This window comes from Lissotriton helveticus, chromosome 7 (genome assembly GCF_964261635.1).
Source record: "Lissotriton helveticus chromosome 7, aLisHel1.1, whole genome shotgun sequence".
NCBI lineage: Eukaryota > Metazoa > Chordata > Amphibia > Caudata > Salamandridae > Lissotriton > Lissotriton helveticus.
The window spans coordinates 178020563-178041890 of NC_136068.1; the positions used below are offsets into that span (position 1 = coordinate 178020563).

A 21328-nucleotide genomic window follows, 5' to 3' on the forward strand; every position below is an offset into this window, starting at 1 on the left:
TGATAGAAGGATGCCTGTTTAAGTAGTCATGTGCTTATTAACATTATGATGATGAAGTCAACTTGCCACTGCACTTGGAGCATGAGCATTTAACTTACATACTCCATTGCTGTGGTATCTGGTACATGCATATTTTGGAATCTTGTTCTTTCAGACCACATACTACATGCTTTTTGAGAGTTTCTTCAGATATCTGATTGTTATGAGCACAGAAAGAAGAAACAAGATGGGTGTGGTTTGAAAAAGGACACATCTTGCTCAACCCTTGTTGGAGGTGACTTACATGGCATTACAGAATCCTCTACTCTGTAGAGACAATTAACAACCTTGAGGGCTGTACAAACTAATGTGGTGGCAAGAGAGGGGATATTTTATTGTCCAGTTGATAAAGTAATAACATTTTGATTTAAGCAGTTACTCTTTACTGAATGCTCTGCGAGTATTGATTGAAGGTCGTCTATGGTGGTATCTAAATATGCTGCTGTGGTTTCATTCTGTAGTAGTCTAGTGATTTTAATTAATAAGATTTGCATTTGTCGCATGGGGATCTCCAAAGCTGTTGTTGCATCCCTCAACAGAATGTCTGTTCTACTTTCACGATCAGGCACTGTCAAAAGTAAACGGTGGCCACTGCCCGGTGGAAGCAGAAGCTTCTTTCATATTGTATATCTATTGCTGGCATCCTGTCTTTCTCATTGGAGTTGTAGTGTAGAGTAGACTCCATCCATGAAGTTCTTGAACCCATGGTCATCTGAACCTAGTGTGAATGGCCCTACAAATATGGATTGTCACATTACCCACAACTCCGTTTGACTAAGAGTCAAGTAGGAAAGTCATTAAGTAGCTGTATGACGAGCTGTTTTCTTATTCCTGACAGGTTCCCATTTTAATGGATACCCTTTATTTGAAAACATTTAGGCAACACAAACAATTGAGTGGAATGCGTGAACTAATCTCAGCCACTGATAATTACTCAAAGCAATGTTGCAAATCCATGTTTTGCTCATTTGTGCTACTATTGTTAGTGACCTATGATATTCAGAACAGTTTTAGCCATGCGCCACATGGGAGGGTTCAGCCTGAACGCAAGCAACCGCTAGCCCGTCCTTTACAATTGTGAGGAGCAGCATACACCATAAAACCGGAGAGTAATTGCCCATTTGCTTATTTATGCAAAGCTGCAATTCAATTCTGTACTCTTGTTCTCATTTTCTCGCGGTTTCACTTATTCTTTCTGTTGCTTCTCTTGCTTGATCTATAGTCCTTTCATCCAGAACTCTGATTTATATCTCTACTGCATTCCTTCAATTTGCCTCGTTCATTTTTAATCTCTTCTTTCATTGTCACTCCAGCATGCTTAACAATTACTATCTCCATGGTCTTTCTGCTCTTTATCATTCTTGTCCACAACTTGTTTCGCGTTAGTGCTCAGTCAGTCCCTTCTAAGGTTCATTGACTGTCTGCAACCTTTTTAATTGTGTTTTAATCCACTTTAGCTCCAACCAGGAGATTCAAACGTACGCCATTGCCCTGATAAATGCCCTCTTCCTGAAGGCGCCAGAAGACAAGCGACAGGTCTGTGGTCCCATCCTTTACTTACAACAGTGGAAACCTTTGCATTTACTCTTCTTTTGCGGTTGGGACTTATGATTCATACACAGCACATATAAAGTGATGAAAAAGTAATTGTGGGTATTCCTCAGAATGACAAATATATGTATATATGTTCTCATTGGATAGAAAAAAAGTACATTGATAATCAAGGTATAGCCAGTGTGAGGAGGATCTTTATGCCACATGGGATCAAGCAGGTTTTTTATCATCCAATAACTTTGAGTGTAAACTGATTTTTCTCACTTCACTTACTAACCCTGGTATAGGGAGATGGAGAAAGGGGCTGATATAAGGGGGAGTCTTTGTTTACAGAAGCCTGCCTGAGAAAGGATTGAGTGAAGTTCCAGCACCAGTTTCTTACCCTTGTAAAGACGTTCATAGCAAGCAAATTGCTATTTGTCATGGATTTGGCTTGCAAGGCAGTTAAAAGGTATTGGAGGGTAGGTTTGGTCAACAGGGTGTTGTGGAAGGGTCAAGTAGCGGTTATTCTGCCTGTACTACTGCTGATGACAGATGGTCTAGCTTATCTCTGACGAGTAATGGGTTCTAATTCAAGTTTTTATGATGGTGTTTTGAGTTGATTAACAATTATTATCTTTATGTACTTTGCACTTAGGTTGTCTTTGCTTAAGCATGCTCTGCTGCTCAATAGCGATAAAGAATATTGTGAATGAAATTTTTTATTATAAGTTGGAAACATAATAGGAAACTCCAGAAGGAAAGGCAGTACTTGCAAGAGCAATAACTATATGGATTCTCCCTTAATAGCTTTTTTCTAATAGAAGTGTGATCCAGACAGTGGATGCTCCATACTTTAGGTTGTATATCGAATCCTCAAACAAAGGAGTCCTGCAATGTTTGTGGACTACATTGTTTGTTGACAAAATCATTTTTCCCCTGGGACAAGTTCTGAATTTGGACTAGGCAATCTTTTGTAATATAATGGTCATAATCGTTTATATAGCAACACATGCTGTCAGACTCATGTGAGGGAGTGAATAAAACCAGATTAGACTATGGCCTTATTTAGGCTTTGGCATGTGCGTGTTTAATGCAGACAGGAATACAAATTTTAAAAAATAAGGTTGGATAAAAAAGATGCATTTCCTTTTTCAGGATTCATATGAAGTTTTGCTCTCCAATACATTGAAAAACTCTAAACTAATTTACCCCAAAGTTTGCATGACAGTAGCACTTTATTCAGAAAGTGTGTTTTTTGTTTTGTGTTTGTTTTAAATCCGTTCACTGTTTTTTGAGATATTAGTGTACGATTGTTGAAAAGGTGCTTTTTTGATTTGCTTAAAGCTGTAGTACTTTTGAACGAATTTGCACACATTTTGACAAATGCTTAGCATGTTTAGCTTTTTGAGTTTCATGTAAATCCATCAGGGACATATTTAAAGGGGCGTCAAAATTGTTGAATTTGCTAAGTGTTACTGCTATTTAATGAATCTGCTGAGATTTCTCAAGATGTTACTAAATAAAGCCCAGTTTAAGGATATCAGTTTCAATGAGTTCCAAGAAGGACCGAGGGCAAAGTCAAATGGGAAGGTCAAAAATCTTCGATTTTGGTGCTATATACCAGATCTGCACAAACCTTAGCTTTGTATGTTTACCTTACTTCTGACAAATCTGTGCAAAATTCTTCAGGAATTAACATGTTTAGTTTTCTGTCAGAATGTCAGTTAGCCCAGGGCAAATTAAATGGTGAGGATATAAAATGCTTTGATTTGCCAATAACTCTGGCTCCATTTGATAGATTTTCACAAAGGCTGAGATTACAGAATTGTGCTTCATTTGCAAACTGTCTTGTGCTGGGAGGGTTGGATGCATGGGCAGTTGGACACAGGACCTTGCTGCATTCCATCTCCTACCACACTCAGTTGAAAGCCGGACACGGCTGGGACTTGGTTCAGGGCCTGGCTGCAGGATATGACTGGATCTAAACTGGGGTGGCATGGTGAGCAAAAGAAAAATGGATTTCACAAAGATCGCTTGAATGGAGGTGAATGCATGATTAGTTCAGCATTCCGCCCATCATTTGTTTGTTTAGCACAGTGATACTCAAAGTACGGCCCGGGGGGGGCGCATGCGGCCCTCCTGACCTTAACATGCGCTCCCCTGGGCAACAGCAACACTGGGCTGCCGTATACTCGACTCAGCACTATCATGAAAAATAAAGGTAAATATACAGCAACCACAAGTTAATTGCAGTTAGGGAAAGGAAGTAACTTGTTCCTTAACTTTAGGAAGACCTTCATTTTTAGGTCTCGCCTATGCAGCGCGTAAGTGCGGCTTTGGAGTGACCTCTTGGAACCATTCCGTACTTTTTTGGAAACTCGTGCATGTACTGCACTGTTTCCAATGAGCCCTCGTGAATGTACGTGTTTACCTTGCGGGAGCTAGCAACGGTACCATCTGTTTGCAATTATCGCGCAAGCCGATGCTCGCTCCCGCAAGGTAAACGCTGTAGATGGACTGAGCCTGGAAGCCGCACCCCCGTTCCCTACCGTGGCGTTTCTGTCTGCGCTCCACTCCAACCCCCTTGAGTGGTGCTCTTAGCGTCTACAGCAAAACACGCAAAATGATAGACGGAATGCACAATGGCAAAACATTCACCCCCAGTCACAAATCTGGGTTTAAGCCATCGTTATTTTGCTCGCCAAGCCACCCCAGTTCAGACATGGTCATATGCAAATCAGTCTTGACCCTGTGCCGAGTGGGACGGGTATGCTCAGACGTGAGTACCGTGCTCTCCATGCCACTGGAATCAAGCTATCCTGGCTGATGAGTGCTGAAAGCCCGAAACCTGTCCTAGGATGCTTATTTCCAGTCCAGGGAGGACCTGGCTTGGCAGTTCGGGCTAGACTGTTCCCATGGAGCACAGGGTCAAGACTGATTTGCATATGGCTGGGTTCAAACTGGAATGGCATGGTGAGCAAAATAAACGATGGATTTAGTCCCAGATCTCTGTACTGGGGTGAATGTATGACATTGTTCTGCATTCTGTCCATCAACTGTTGTTTTTGCACTTAGCGGCTACAGGCACAGTGACCACAGTGCTTCCCTCATCTACGGATAGCAGGCAAGACCAATTGCAGCCTAGAAATATTTAATAAACAATTATGTTATATGTAGGCATGCTAATACTAATACAAATGCCCCAGTGCAGTACATGTGATAAACGCTGCACAGCCAACCATAAAATGTCAGTATCACAGAGACCAAGTAAACGAACTGCAGCGAATCTCATGGCCATTCATACTTACTTATCTTCTGCCTAGAGATCATCTAACCAGCCTATAAGTCTCGGCTTAAATCTTGGTTAACGCAAAGAAAGGAAACCTGCAGTCACTAAAATGCTGGTTGTGCGGGAAGACCATCCAGAATCTCTGCTCCAGGCGGGGCGATAGCTGGACGCCCAAATGCATGCGGCAGATATGCTACCCAGCAGGCAGGCACAGGGCAATCCCCCCCCACCCCCCTCTCCCTCCTCCAGAAGTGCACGTGCCTTTGCCACGCTGACTACTTGCTCATGTTTACATCGGGTTGTACCTCGTGTGAACTGCTCTGCCGTGCCATCAGTCTGGGATGATGCTGCGCCCACGCTGGTCATGTGATGCCGAAGGGGATCTGCTTACTTGGCACGCACAGCCTGAATTGTACATACGCTTCTTAATTTGCTATATTTTTCTTTCCTGGCCCCGGGGGGGATGACGAGAGAATCGTAAACTATTCCGGTGGATCTTAAAAATGTATACAACCATTTTGGACACTCATTTGCATATTTGACTGATGTCCAAAACTGACACCATGCGATCTAGTGACCCCACCCCCCCAAAGAGACCTGTTAAATGGGGCTGCACCCCAATCCCCAATGTGCAGTTAAAAATATAGGTTTAGATGCTGACAGAATGTGAGCACTGTACAAGAATCTCCGCATGGCCCCATACCATTGCTTTTAATAGCTGTCTACTTCCATTATCTATTGTTTAATCGGGGAAGGTTTGTTAGGACGGGTTTCATGGTGTCTTCGCTCTGAAAGAATTGCACACTAACTGTTAGTATTTTTTTTAATTATTCTCATTAAAGTGCTGGTTAGTAATAGGGCACCTGTTTCCTTATGAACATTCAGAGTTCATGATGTAGGTGAACATAGGCGTCTCATGGCCTAGAGGGAAAGCAGGCTTCAGCGCCTGGAAGTTGGCACTGTTGTGTCTCACGTGCACACCCTGGTGCCTTTCCGGTCACCGACCTTCATTATTCAAGGGAGGGGTGGGGGCGTTTGAGATATGCTCACAGGCCATCATTGAGGGCAGATCCTGGGGTTGGTATCTCAAAGCCGACAAGGACGCTGATGAGTCACATCTCAGAAGTGACAAGGAGAGCTTAGTGACGTCAGTCCCTAACCTGCAAGCTGAATTCCACAGAGCTGCCCACAACAAAACACTCCACTCAAGGCTAGAGCGGGCAAAGTGCAACAATCCCCGCTATAAGAAGAACATTGGCTGACGAGCAGTGTCAGTGCAGGCTGCACAGCTTTTGAAACAAACTGCCACCAAAGACGTAAAGCGTGGAATACCCGCTGAAGTTCAGAAGGGTAGCCAAGACCTGGCATTTCTTAAAAATAAGTATAAACAACCAGCCTGATTTCCTAAGCTCCACAAAGCCTGTGAACTTCAAGCCTGAGCAAAATATTTGGTCCAAATGCAGTGTACAGTGCGCGACAGACACAGGACCAAGGTGAGTCGCAGGGAAAAGCTTCAGAAACCACCTGATTGGGCACTACTGACAGTGATCAGACTTATAATTCTCTCGGTGGCCCCAATTGCGGGTGGCTGGCTGTCATCAGAGCAGACTGGAAGGTCTCTCCTACCTGCCTGGACACGCAGAAGCAGTACTAGCATAGGAACTTGTAATGGGACATCGGAAAGCCATGCTACACACTTCACCTTTCAGACAACCACGAAAACCCGCTAAAAATATAAAAATGCTCATAATGATGAGATAACTCTTCCAGTACACAGCGGTCGGGCAGCCATCACTTCAACTGATGCTTCAAAACCCAAACTATGACTAATCCACAACTAGCTGGCATCTTGGATGGCTTTAATGTACATGTATTCCTGCTGGTTTACATTTGGCATTAGTGCGGTCCTCGGTCACACCATAGACCAAACATGCAGCCCCTGGGGGAAATGTTTGTGAGTACCCATGGTTTAGCACTTTTCGCCCTAAGTGGGATGGGTATGCCAAGATGTAGGTCCCTTGCTCACTGTGCCACTGGATTCAAGCTGACCTGGCTCATGAGTAATAATCGCAAACTGGTCCCAGGACGTTTGTTTCTGGTCCAGGGAGGACCTGGCTTGGCACTTCGGGCTGGACTATTCTCATGAGGAACAGGGTCAAGACTGATTTGCATATGGCTGTGGCTAAACTGGGGTGGCATGGTGAGCAACAAGAATAATGGCTTTAACCCAGCTCTCTTGACTGTGGGTGAATGCATGATTTATTCAGCATTCTACCCATCATTTGTTTGCCCAGCCCTACATCCAAAATATGCCTTGCACAACTGATGTGCATGCGTGGCAGGGGTGGGATGGCCATGTGGATGCAGAGCCTTGCCTATATACAATCTTCAGTCAGGCGCAGTAGGGTGTAGATGTAAGGTCAGTGGTGCAACGTCCAATTACTAATAATTTTTTATTTAATAATTTTGAAAAACACAAACTCATTGAAAAAACACATTTCAAGTAATGTTATGTGTCAGATGGTGCGAACACTGTAACTGTGTGAAACAAAACATAACATAAGACATTCACTAAAAACACATTCAAAGTGACTTTATGGTTCCACATCAAAATCAGAAAACCCCTGAAATTCGCCCATCATGGTCCGCTACTGAACCGTAACTGGAGCCTCCTAGTGCTGCTTCAGATTTTTTTATTGAATACTTAGGGCCTCATTATGAGTGCCCTAGATGTGATGGTGGTAGTACTGCACCACTGGATATGAGGCTCTGAGGAGACCGCATTGACAGGAATTCCAAGTTGCACCTTCAGAATTCCGGAGACAGGAGGAATTAATTTCTAATCCAAAATCCCCATTACTTCTCCATTCTCCCCCACTTTTTCTATTGGAGATTTCAGCTCTATTTGGCAGCCCGTGTTTCAGTGAATCTTAGAATCTCGATTGTGCTGGTAACTGTTGTTACTGGCCCCATCAGAGATTGCTACGGACTTAGATTGGATACCAAAGTTGTTTCACTTTTTAGAGTGTATTTGCTCTAGTTTGTGCTCTTACAATTGACTGTATCCTAGTGAAGTGCATTGGTGGATTCTTAAGTGCAGGTTTTCAAGAATGGTCACGTATCCTCTCACCACTGGTTGGTAGTTGAGCTTAAGAATTTCTACTTTCTCTTGATAATTGAGCTGATAGTTTTTTTTTCTCATGGTCATTATAGTACTGGATGGGTTGAATTTATGTACTGTGGATAACGGTATGTACAGAGGTTTTCTTTTACCCATATTTTTATAACCTGTATTATGAACTGAAAAGTACGCCCCTTGATGATAACAGTGGTAATTTTATTTCTTCACCTCTTAATTGTTCCTCTTACTTGTTTGTGATGATGGCAAAGTAACTCTCCTTTTCAATATGATTCTGTTGGACAGAGAGGCTCCATTCTCTCGTAAGGATTTTGCTTCATCTTACTTTCTGGCTATGGACCACAGAGTGCGACCCTTGTGTTACCTTCTCAAATGATGATGATGAGAATACTGCTTGCGGGAGTGAATTTTACCGTTCTCTCACTGTGCTGGTGATGACTATGTAGGGCTTCTCCAGCTCTCAATTATTGATATGGAGTTTTTACCCTTTCTACACGATAAAGATGAATTTGCAGCCCTCTTTCCTACCAGTGTCATGTAGCTCCTCTGCTTTGTATAATGATAGTGATGAATTGTCTTGTGTTCTTGTCAAGATGGTGAAGGAGCTTTCCTTCCAACCACCATGATACATTTGGACTGTGACTTTGCTTCCTTTGGTGATAACATGCAGATTTATTTATTTTATCTACAATGGATTGAAGGGCTCTTGCAGTTCATATGATCGCGTGTTTATCAAAAAGGCAAGACATAGATTTCTTTGTATGGATAACTCCTTGGGATTGTAATGAGTGCTGTCATATTGTTTAGTTTAATAATGGGTGGATAGCTATCCCTCTTTCCAGGTTATAATGATGATATGACAAACCCCTACCACCTTCAAAATTCAAGGAGTCTGTACTTCTCAAATGTGAAAGTGGTATATCCTTTCCTCGTGATATGATTGACCAGAAATAGTTATTCTCCTTTGTATTGTTTTCTATGGTACTGTGTATTTCCTATTTTCTTTCCTCGTGAGGAGCATAAAACTTCTACTTTTATTGACACTGATCTGAAGGTCATTGTGTCTCTGAAACTGCAGAAGAGGGTGTCTGCTTTCATTTCTCATGAAAATATTGCTTCCATGGTTAATTGGGTTGAAGGGTGCTAGGTTACCCCCCCGGACATTGTAATTGATTGTGACCCAGGATCTATGCATTTCTTGTTATGCGGATGCTACAGGTGTTGTACCTCATAAATGCCCTTCCTTTCCTGAAGGTTTGAAAAGGCATTTGATGATTATGAATATTGTCTTATTTACTAACTTAATTATTCATCTGCTGGCACTCTGTATCTTGTAACCCTGCTTGAATTTCCTAACACTGCTCTCTGCTTCTATTTGTGCTTTCTACTTTTGACTTTACGATCAGGAGAAGCATCTTAACCCGCTTGACCTTCCTGTCAGTGTAAGTAACTCGAAGTGGGAAAGTAGCAATGCTTATAAATGTCAATAGAGTTGTTTTTGCCTTCTGACAGAATTGCTATTATTAACCCCCCAAACCTCCTAGTTTTTTTCTTGCACATAATACAAGATTTCCTTATGTCTAGAAAATGTGTTTAGAAACTGAAGTACAGGTTTATCAAAGTGTACATTTTTAAATTATTGATTCTTATGGATATTTCTAACCTCAGATTCCTCACCTTGTGAATTTCACCGCAGACATCAGACTAGATCCAGAAACTCAAAAGCAATACCCCTGGTCACCGATAGGTGGCATAGTCCGGTGTTGTTATGCTCCCGAAGTGATTACTGGGGACGCATACAAGTCTCACCCAGCTGCACTGATGTCCGTTCCTTTCTTTCTGCGTCTTCAGACTCAAATTCGGAGCAGTACTCCTCTCGTATTTGATTAGTATTTTTTCCTCCCCAAATGTCTTTTACCAGCATGCAAGGTAAATAGGTCACCCCCCAAAACAACAGGGTTTAAACCTTTTAGGGACTGTTACAAATTAATGTCTGTGACGGATCCCAATGAGATATGCCTGTGGTGACTGGAATATAGCACAACTGCGGGGCCTGTGTTGAAACTCTATCGACAAACATCGGAAGACTCCCACCGTAAATGGTCGAAGTCGAAAAGAAGTTTCAGGTCCCTCTCTCGAAGTCATTCCTGCAGCAGATACTTCTTGCAGTCGGTCTGTGAGTAAGTATGAAAAGAAGCATAAGAAGTCGAAGTGGGAATCAACCTCTTCCTGCCACTCTTCAACTCCAGAGAGAGCATAGTGCCATCAGCGTGCCTCTTCGTCTCGTTCTTTCACTCCTGAAGAGCTGATTCCGAGTTTGATCCGTCGAGCTAGTTGCAGCAAATAGACCCCTTCAGGTAGTCCAGGCTGAACATATTTAGCACTCTTCCAGATCCCTCTGGTGCCTCTTCAGCTTCCCTCCACAAGGCCTCCAGTTTGGGTCACGCTAGCGAGTTTACCTCCGTGTCATTTGCGCCTCTTGAACCCACTTAAGGTTCCGTACCATGTTTGGTTAGACTTCGGTTCCAGTGCCACTGCCTGCGTGGTTTCTTTCACATCGACGCTGACGCCAGAAGAGGAGCTTTTCCCTTATGTTGTTCTCTGACTCCGAGCTGGGTTTGACTTGACCTCGACTTATTCCGCTCTCTGATTCCACTGGATTGCAGCTGATGGCAATCCTTCGAGGTCCAACACCTTTCCTTTACTTCACGCCGGTGCTCATACTGTACATCAGACAATAACTACTATGATGAGGGAGGACAAATTTGCCCCACAAAACAATGTGGCTATTTGGTATGCCGAATTACAGGATACCAGTGGTCTGGACACTTTCCAGGAAACCGGTCCTACTACTGTTGAGAGTGCCTATTTTATTATGCTTATGAGGCATGCTGCGGAGGCCCTTTACCTGCAGCTCCCTACAAGGAAGGTCAAAACTAACGTCCAGATGGAGGTTCTTCAGACTGGCCAGGCACACACTGAACCTGCTACCATTCAATGAGGTCTTAAGGCATACTCTCAGGCACTCGGGTAAAGCCATGCTCTGGGCCCCAATAAACAAACCGGTACCTCTTTGCCACAGACTGGCACAGGCCTGACTTTTCAATGCAACATCCTTTGCCAGGCATTCACTAGCAGAGAACAACCCTATCACCTTTTCCACCAGTCTTCCTGACCCTTAAATGCATAGAAACTTTTGACAACCGCATATTTTCATCAACTAGTCTTGTTTGTGATCAGTCAATCCAGATATCTCCTGGGCCCCTACAGTCATGCTTCATGTGACACGTTGGTCAAATCTTGCTGACAGTTTTTAGCCTAAGCCACACGGGAAGGTCAGGATGCTGTGCAATTGGTCACAAGGTCTGGCCTTCACACAACTGACTGCATGGGCCAAGCAATTGTTACAAGTGTAGTACCCTGACTGGATGAGGTCTATGGACTTATTGAGGATGTTCAAGCATCTTTGAAAGACATGCCATTTGATGGTCTTCATCTTTTTTGTGAGAAAGCGGACTTGGCCCTAGAACACTTCAGCTAGGGTTGTGCCAAAGTGCATTCCTGGGGCAGTCATCCCCTACCAGAAAATTTCCTATCCAGTTTTGCTGCTTTTGTGTTTTTTTGCTAGGGGTTTCTGCCAACACCAGACTTCACTGCCAGCACAGCACCTGCTCAGCCATTTCATGGCCTAGGTCATGGCGCCCAGAGGCAACGTTCAGGGCATCTGGGACACCGTACATCTCAGTCCCCTACCCATCAGGCAACCACAGCAACAGCACCATTTGTGTGTCTGTTTTTAACACTCACCCACCCTGTAGGAGGCAGTATCCAACATCTTAGCCAAGGGCGGCAAGACTTTACTTCAGCACATGGGACCGCCAGCTTACCACCTCCCATTTCTTTCTACTATGCTTAACCTGCCACCTCCACCAATGCTGCTGACTGAGTGTTCTGGCCTCAGATGTAGGAACTGGGTTTTAGTCCCTCTGCTTCCTAGTGCCAAAGACGGATGGAGGCCTTTGTCCTATTTTGGATCTCTACCCTCTCAACACCTTCCTGCAGAAGGTCAAATTCAATATGCTAAAGCCAGCCCAGTTCTTGTCCTCCCTGGATCACGGAGACTGGATGGTAGCATAGGGCCTGCAGCACATGTATTTCCATATTCCTGTCTTTTGATCACATGGGCGCTACCGGCTGTGCACAGTATGGCAGGATCATTTTCAGTTTGCGGTGCTCCCCTTTGGCCTTACTGATGCGCCGTACATGTTCACAAAAGTGGTGCAGGGTTTGCTGCGAATCTTCTGAGGTTGGGTATACCAGTCTTCCCATACCTCGGTGACTGGTCGTTGAAAAAGTACTCACCTCAGGCCTTTGTAGACCACCTCCAGATGACAGAGACCCTCCTAATATTGTTTGGGTTCACTATCAACATACCAGAGTCACACCTGACTCCTTCACAGACTGGGCTATCCTGGATACAATGTAGTTTCGTACCTTCCCCTCGGAGCGGATAGTCCACGGCATTTGGGCTAATGTTTCAGCCTCTGACCTGGACCTTAGTGAGGACGGCATGAAGAGTAGACTCTTGACCTTCTGCATCCTGCTAGTCGACTACTTTAGATGAAACATGAAAGCTCTGCAGTGGGATCTGAAATCCCAGTGGGCACAGCACCAGGGGCACCCATCGGATTACATCCAGGTTTCGGAGGAGACTGCAAAGATCTGCAGTGGTAGCTGCTTGATGGCGATTGGGCCAGTGGCAGATCCCTCTCCTTTCTCCATTCAGAGCTGCAGGCTGTCATGGATGCATCACTACAGGTGTAGGGAGGCCATTTGAGAGAGTTGGAGATTAGAGTTTTCTGGTCTCCAATGGAAATCCACCACCACATCAATTTGATGAGCTGTGGGCAATTTCTCTTTGCGTTGAATGCCTTTATACCATCCTTGAAGGGGATGCTAGTACAGGTTCTCACTGACAGCACTACCAGCATGTGGTACTGAAACAAGTATGGTGGAGTGGGGTCTTGGGTCCTGTGCCATGAGGCTCTGCCCTCTGTAAGTGGCTGACTTGCCAGAGTATTTCTTTGGTTGTGAACTACCGGGCAGGATCTCGCAACACCTGGGTGAACAAACTGGACCACTGATGCCTAGCAGATCACAAATTGTAGTTGCATCTGTAGGTTGTGCAGTGTGTACCCAGCAATAGAGATAACCCTGGCTCAGTCTTCTTGTCACCACGAGAACATGCAATGTCTGCATTTCTGTGCACTAGAGTTCCCAAGAAGGTGCTCTCTCAGAGATTCCTTCCACATGGACTGCAGCTCGGGACTCCTGTATGCCTTTCCGCCTCTAAACCTCTTGGCTCAAGTTTTGACCGACCAAGTCCTCCTCATGGCTCCGTATTGGGCCAGCGGGTTGTAGTATCCAGAACTCCTGGGCATGAGCATCTGTACTCCAATCAAGCTGCAGTTTCGAGAGGATCTATAGTTGCAGCAACAAGACAGGGTCCAACACCCTGTCCTCTGCACTATGCACTTCCATACAGGGAGAATAAGTGGCAGCATTTAGTCTCCTTTGATATTCCTTCTGAAGTTGTTGATGGTATTCTGGCAGCCAGCCATCCATAAACAAAATCCGTGTATGCTAGGCCCTGGAACAAGTTTGTAGCTTTGTGCAGCACTCATCTCTGATTGACCTGCTACAAGCTAATCTGGCTAAAGGGTGGTTTGTTTTGTCATTGGCCCAGCTTGGACTTCTGTTGGGCACTGTCAAAGGCTGTTTGTGGCTTTTTCGGATTTGACTTGCTGGATCTTCCTTCTTGGTTTCAATTGCCTGCTGCGATGAGATTTCTTAAAGGTTTATAGAATGTTTCCTTCAAAACCCTTCATGTGCCACCATGGGCCGTGAATTTGGTAATCACTTTTCTTATGTGTACCCCATTTATGCCAATGCACAACTGCCCATTACATCTCTTTACCCTTATGTCAGCTCGTCGCATGAATGAGGTTCCGGACCTCTCTGCCTGGCCGCATTCTCTTCAGAGAAGCTGGTGTTGAGGACTCGAGCTGTATTTCTGCCAAAGTAACACCTTTCCACGTTCAGCAGGCAAGAGAAGAGAAGTGGAGAGGAGAGACTCCATAGTTTGGACTGTTAGTTTTGACATTGCTTGTTCGCAGAACCATCGAGTGGACGATCAACCCTTTGTGGGCCTCTCAGGAGCAAAGAAGTGCAGAAAAAAACCATCTCTAGGTAGATCGACTGCATAACAATGTGTTATGCGTTCGCTAAGAAGCAGCCGCCTCAAGGATTGAGTGCTCATTCCACTTGCACCAAGGCTGCTACAACTGCGCTACAATGCAAAAGTCCCGTCTTGGATATCTGTCAAGCTATGTGGCCATTAGTGCTCATCCTCGCTAAGTCTCCACACATAGTGCATCTGGGCAAGCTTCCATTGTAATGTTGAATTTTGGGAATGGTACATAGTGTCATGGCTAACTTTCAAAAGAAGTCACTTGGATTTGAATCCAAGCTTTATCACTTGACCATGTAACATGATGCTGGAGAAATCACTTTATCCCACTATCCTATTTGCTCACTTGCCAAAAATTCGGAGTGCCTATAGGCAACTTATTAAATAATATCGGATATACACAACTTTTCATTTATTGATTCTAGTTAGTAGGAATATGATTTTATAAGCATTGTACTTGCTCGTATCTTTTTTGTGTAGCTGCTGTTTGTTTAGAATTTTGCTGGCCCTACGTAAGCACAAAGCAAAGTCCAACGTATGTATATATTGGTTGTGCATAGAAGATGAGAACATTAATTGCTCCTTTGCACCATTTCAGGAAAACTTGGAAATATTGGGAACGGAATGCAAAGACATAACTTCTGTTAAAACGATGTAGAAGAATTAGAAACAGCTAACTTGATTCATTGTGTGCTATGTTTGTGTTTGGTTTCATTGCAGGAGATGGCTAATGCTTTTGCACAGAAGCACTTGAGGACAATCATTTTAAATGTAAGACTTTAAGTTTGAATACTGAGGTCCTTTAAAATAATATTAGCATTTAATGAATATATGCGTTGACTTCACCCAACTTGTTTCCACATTCAGCATGTTATCCGGGGAAACCGCCCAATCAAAACTGAGATGGCACATCAATTATACGTGCTGCAGGTCCTGACATTTAATCTCCTAGAAGAGAGAATGATGACTAAGATGGATCCAAATGACCAGGTCAGCATGCAGGAGGGTGACTTGTGAAAATATTGTAATGCCGGTATTTTTTGCATGAATTTCATTTGTATATTAATTAATCCAGGGATTCACAGCTCCCTCTTTTTCGAACTTAGTAGGTAAATAAATGTCTTTGAGGTTTAATGGGCAGATCACTAGAACACTTAATAGCGAGGGGGGTGCTTTTTTACTCTGACCTAAATTGTTTCAGATAAGTTAGCTTTGCTTTTTAGTTCTGCTGAGTTTGTCTAGGGAAAACTATTGTATATGAAACAGCAAATACTCCTGTTATTGTCTTTACAAAATATACTGTTCCTTCTCCTGTCACAGGCACAGCGAGACTTCATCTTCGAGCTGAGAAGAATTGCTTTTGATGCAGAGTCAGATTCCAATAGCGTCTCTGGTACAGAGAAACGAAAAGCCATGTACACCAAAGATTATAAGATGTTAGGATTTACTGTACGTATCAACGTTGGCTATGCTAATAGTAGTGATGGCCACTGATAGAATTATTTATTTTCAAACGAATGGCAAGACTGGGTATCTTGGAATATTTATTGATATCAGTGAAATACATTCTCCTTGTGCCAAAGTGGACAAAGATGACAATTGATTTCTTTCTGAGATATTCTGTGTACAACAAAAGAAGCAAAGGGATACATGTACTCTAAAGAGTGGCTGTTCTACTCTCCTAGGTCTATTTTAAGTCCCTTATGTCTGAGGAATCAACTTCCAGTTGTATGAGTTTAAGACATAGTTTAAATAGCCCTTTTGCCATGAAACATTATGCAGTCAAATCACAACTAGAACAAGCAGTGGCATAGCCAATAGGTCTCGCATTTGGGACCTTATAAGTGTTTAGCCATGCAACAGTTGGTGTTGTCGCACCAAGGATATTCTCCTGCATAACAAAATACATTTAGTGTCCAAAAAGCGACCTATTGGCTATGCCAATGCTTGTTTGTTTTTTATTGCTGTTTTGTTTAAGTTGCCAGATCAACAATAGCTGGACATGGTTTTTGTTAACAGTTCTTTGCATCAAATGAACTTGTTTTCATTGCTCTGAATGTTGTTTCCATCCTGGTTGTAGAAAGCCGTCATTCCCAGGGGTGTGGGGCTGCCCATGCGCCAAACTTTGCAAATGAGAAAAAGCCTGGTGCAGGCGCAATTTACAAGTGTGGAGTGAGTGAGCCCCAGGCAGCATGACTCACTCACACAGGAGTTCATGCACTGCACCTGCATACTCAGCATGGTTTAAGGAAACTCGACCCAATCCCTCCCAGGCATCGAACACATATTTACCAAGAAACTCTGAGAAGAGCCTGCCCGCTGCACTGACGGCTGGTGGTGTGTGTGCCCGGTGAAAGCGTGCACTGAAGGCTGGTGGTGTGTGTGCCCGGTGAAAGCGTGCACTGACGGCTGGTGGTTTGTGTGCTTGGTGGAAGCGTGCACCGACAGCTGATGGTGTGTGAGTGCCGGGTGGAAAGGTGCACCGATGGCTGGTGGTGTGTGTGCCTGGTGGAAGCGTGCACTGACGGCTGGTGGTGTGTGCCTGGTGGAAGCTTGCACTGAAGGCTGGTGGTGTGTGTGCCTGGTGGAAAAGCGTGCACTGATGGCTGGTGGTGTGTGTGCCTGGTGGAAGCGTGCACTGACGGCTTGTTGTGTGTGTGCCTGGTGAAAGCATGCACTGATGGCTGGTGGTGTGTGCCTGGTGAAAGCGTGCACTGACGGCTGGTGGTGTGTGTCTGGTGGAAGCATGCACCGACGGCTGGTAGTGTGTGTGCCTGGTGAAAGCGTGCACCGATGGCTGATGGTGTGTGTGCCTGGTGGAAGCGTGCACTGACGGCTGGTAGTGTGTGTACCTGGTGGAAGCGTGCACTGACGACTGGTGGTGTGTGTTGGCAGCCCTGGGACGAGTGAGATGGAGAGGCAAGGTGGGGGCCCCCACTGAGCGCAATGTGATTTTCTCTTTTTCTTGGTTTTCCTAATTAAGGTGCTGCCACCTCAGCTATGAAATCCTTCCCCGAAGCTACTGCGTTAATAAACTCTCACAGCTCTGACCCGTTCAAGCTAGGGAGTAGCTACAATAGACTAATGAACTAATTAAATTAAAAACGGTAGATATTAGAGGAAGTAATGTACCGAGGGACGCTGAGAGTGGGGCTTGCACGTGCATCAGCCCATCCCACTTGCACTCTGCGCCTTCCAAGATGTTATCGGCGAATTCCGAACAAAAGAAAGCGTACAGTATGTTTCATCCATTCCATAGGCCCGGGAGAGAATTTATGGGATGTTATCAACAAATTGTGTTGTGGTGTACAAGTCCAAAGAGTATACTTTGGGAGTACGTGTAGAAGCGAGCCATCCGGATGACAATGACTGTTAATAAGGTATGAATAAACAACTTCGCTCAATATAGTAATGGGCCAGGCATTGGGGGAGTGAGAAAGTCTATTCAGTCACTTCCGCAATTAAATTAACCTTCCAATGCTACATAAGAAGGAATCTGGCAATAACCATTGGAACAAATACCGGTGGGATCATCCTGGTGGCATCTGCACACACTCAAAACCAGTAATTATATTCCTCTCTCTGCATACTGCATACTGTGTCATCCTCCAATGCCCTTCCCCTTTGCACACTAAACTTTGGAAGCACACAGTGCTGATTTGGTGCAGATTGGTCAGTTGTCGAGGAGTGAGGTAAGTTATAGCAGGGGTCCCGAAAGAGTGTTTTTTTGATTTCTCATGAAAAGAAACATAGGTAAATTCAGCTTTAAAATTGAAAAAAAATTCTGTATGAATGTACACATATTTTGCGGCAAGCAGTGCTTGCTTTCACCACCACATCACTCAGGGACACCACATCACTCGGGGACACCTCCACATCACTCGGGGACACCTCCACATCACTCGGGGACACCACCACATCACTCGGGGACACCACCACATCACTCGGGGACACCACCACATCACCCAGGGGCACCACCACATCACCCAGGGGCACCACCACATCACCCTGGGGCACCACCACATCACCCTGGGGCACCACCACATCACCCTGGGGCACCACCACATCACCCTGGGGCACCACCACATCACTTCGGGGACACCACCACATCACTCAGGGACACCACCACATCACCCAGGGGCACCACCACATCACCCAGGGGCACCACCACATCACCCAGGGGCACCACCACATCACTCAGGGGCACCACCACATCACTCAGGAACACCACCACATCACTCGGGGACACAACCACATCACTCGGGGACACCACCACATCACTCGGGGACACCACCACATCACTCGGGGACACCACCACATCACCCTGGGACACCACCACATCACCCTGGGACACCACCACATCACCCTGGGGCACCACCACATCACTCTGGGGCACCACCACATCACTCTGGGGACACCACCACATCACTCGGGGACACCACCACATCACTCGGGGACACCACCACATCACTCGGGGGCACCACCGCATCACCCGGGGGCACCACCACATCACCCGGGGGCACCACCACATCACCCGGGGGCACCACCACATCACTCGGGGACACCACCACATCACCCTGGGACACCACCACATCACCCTGGGGCACCACCACATCACTCTGGGGCACCACCACATCACTCTGGGGACACCACCACATCACTCTGGGGACACCACCACATCACTCGGGGACACCACCACATCACTCGGGGACACCACCACATCACCCAGGGGCACCACCGCATCACCCAGGGGCACCACCACATCACCCGGGGGCACCACCACATCACTCGGGGACACCACCACATCACTCGGGGACACCGCCACATCACTCGGGGACACCGCCACATCACTCGGGGACACCGCCACATCACTCGGGGACACCGCCACATCACTCGGGGACACCGCCACATCACTCGGGGACACCGCCACATCACTCGGGGACACCACCACATCACCCTGGGACACCACCACATCACCCTGGGACACCACCACATCACCCTGGGGCACCACCACATCACCCTGGGGCACCACCACATCACTCTGGGGCACCACCACATCACTCTGGGGCACCACCACATCACTCGGGGACACCGCCACATCACTCGGGGACACCGCCACATCACTCGGGGACACCGCCACATCACCCTGGGATACCACCACATCACCCTGGGACACCACCACATCACCCTGGGACACCACCACATCACCCTGGGACACCACCACATCACCCTGGGACACCACCACATCACCCTGGGGCACCACCACATCACTCTGGGGCACCACCACATCACTCGGCACCACAACAGCACTGTCCTTGCTTGCTACCAATAAGCATTGCCATAGCCAATAGGACTCGCATTAGGAAAGTGTAAGCTATTGGCTTTGTGAATAACAATGCTATTAATTTATATATTTTAAAAGCCAACACATATTAAAAAAAAATTGTCATTTACAATACCAATAGCTCACACTTTCCTAATGCGAGACCTATTGCATTGCAAATGCTTGTTGCATTTGGCACTTGTGGTTGTAAATAACTATAATAACTCTTTCCTAGAATTAATAATGTTAAAGGGATTTGTCTAAATCAAATTGGCCAAAACATATTGGTGGCTATGATTAGTTTAGAGTAACCTTATACCTAAGATGATAGTTACCCTTAATCTTGTATGAAGGCCACCAGATTCCGTCGAAATTTCTCTGTGCATTAGCCTATTTCAAAAGCTGATAAGAGTACTCTCCTTCAGATTAATTAGACTATTAGTGAGCCAAACTGACTGTTATCTTAATTTCTTGCTGATAAATCGTACCATAGGTTTTTCATTTGGATTTTTTTTTCATTTAAAAGGAATCAAAACATTGTTAATACGGGGCGTGGCTTAGCGGGCGATCATGGCGGACGTGGCTTGCTAGAGCTCCCGCCGGCCCGATACTTATCCTGCGATTTCTCCTGGCCCCCGGACCCGAATTGTGCACCACGTCTGGGGCTACAGCGGCGGACGGCGCAGGGAGTCATCCGGTGCTGCCAGGGACGCGCTGTGACCTCTCTCGGCGGTAGGGCAGCCTGGAGTAGCGGGCGGCCTAGTGCCGGTTGAGCAAGCCGGGGCCTCAATTTTGGCGCATCTGGACTGGAGGTCTCGATCCGGGGCCTGCGGCGCTCTCCTTTGGCCACGACCCCGGGCTGTTGGTTGCCGGCGACCTGCTGTGGGACCCCCCCTGCCTCTTCTCGCCACATCAGCGGTGGGGGCTGGTGCCTGGGGGGCCTCGGACGACCTGCGGCCTGCCTGGCCTTGGTGGAGCCGGGACCTCGAGTTTGGTGGTCCCCGCCTGGAGTCGCCGGCCCGGATCCTTCGGCCGAGTGGGAGTCCCCCGGGACTGGGGTGTCAGTCGGGCGCCTGGCCCGGATACTTGCCCTTCCCCGCCCCTGTGGTCGCCGGGGCGGCGGCCGGACGACTCGTGGACTGGGCTAGAGTGGCCCATATTTGCGCCGTGCCAGTGGGCGCGGGGACGACCTACTACGCCCTGGTGAGACGGCGTTTTTCCTGGGGGCCTGCCCGTTCTGTGGACCAGTGGCGTGAGGATCCCGTGTGGCCTGGTGTGCCCTAGACGCCCCGGCCGAGGCCTGGTTGGTGGACTATCGTGCGGTGCGGCCTCGCTACAGGTGTGTGATACTGGTCTGCCTTCTCTGTGGCAGCCATGACTCGGGGCTCGGCCGCCACTAAGACTGGACCCATTGATAAGTTCACCGGCCCTGGTGGAGGCCCTGGTGCGGCTGGCGGGGGCCAAAATGCTGGACCAGACAACGCGGCGTTGCTGACCGCCATTACACAGTCCCGCGACATGCTGGATGCGAAGATTGGCGCGGTAGGGGCTGACGTGATGCTGCTGCGGCAAGATCTTCGTAATGCGGTCGCCCGCATTACTGAAACCGAGACCAGGGTCACAGCAGTGGAGGGAGATGTTGGGGCCCTTCAGAAGAAGATTGCCGACATGGAACAGACTCAGCGGGGCCTGGCGCTCCGTGTGGAAGATGCCGAAGGGCGGGCGAGGCGGAACAATCTGCGCTTTGTTGGC

General features: G+C 46.5%; 1 protein-coding gene across 3 annotated transcripts in view; it reads left to right on the forward strand.

Annotated features, from left to right (window-relative positions):
• ELMO2 (engulfment and cell motility 2) overlaps positions 1-21328 on the forward strand; it is a 310978-nt gene that overhangs the window by 172179 nt on the left and 117471 nt on the right. For 2 of the 3 annotated variants that reach the window (XM_078651887.1, XM_078651888.1), the window contains exons 9-13: positions 1497-1575; positions 9410-9445; positions 14974-15024; positions 15121-15243; positions 15574-15702. In XM_078651887.1, the coding sequence (XP_078508013.1) occupies positions 1497-1575; positions 9410-9445; positions 14974-15024; positions 15121-15243; positions 15574-15702 (418 nt within the window). The remainder of the gene's footprint in view (positions 1-1496; positions 1576-9409; positions 9446-14973; positions 15025-15120; positions 15244-15573; positions 15703-21328) is intronic. The other variant, XM_078651889.1, reaches the window with a different exon arrangement.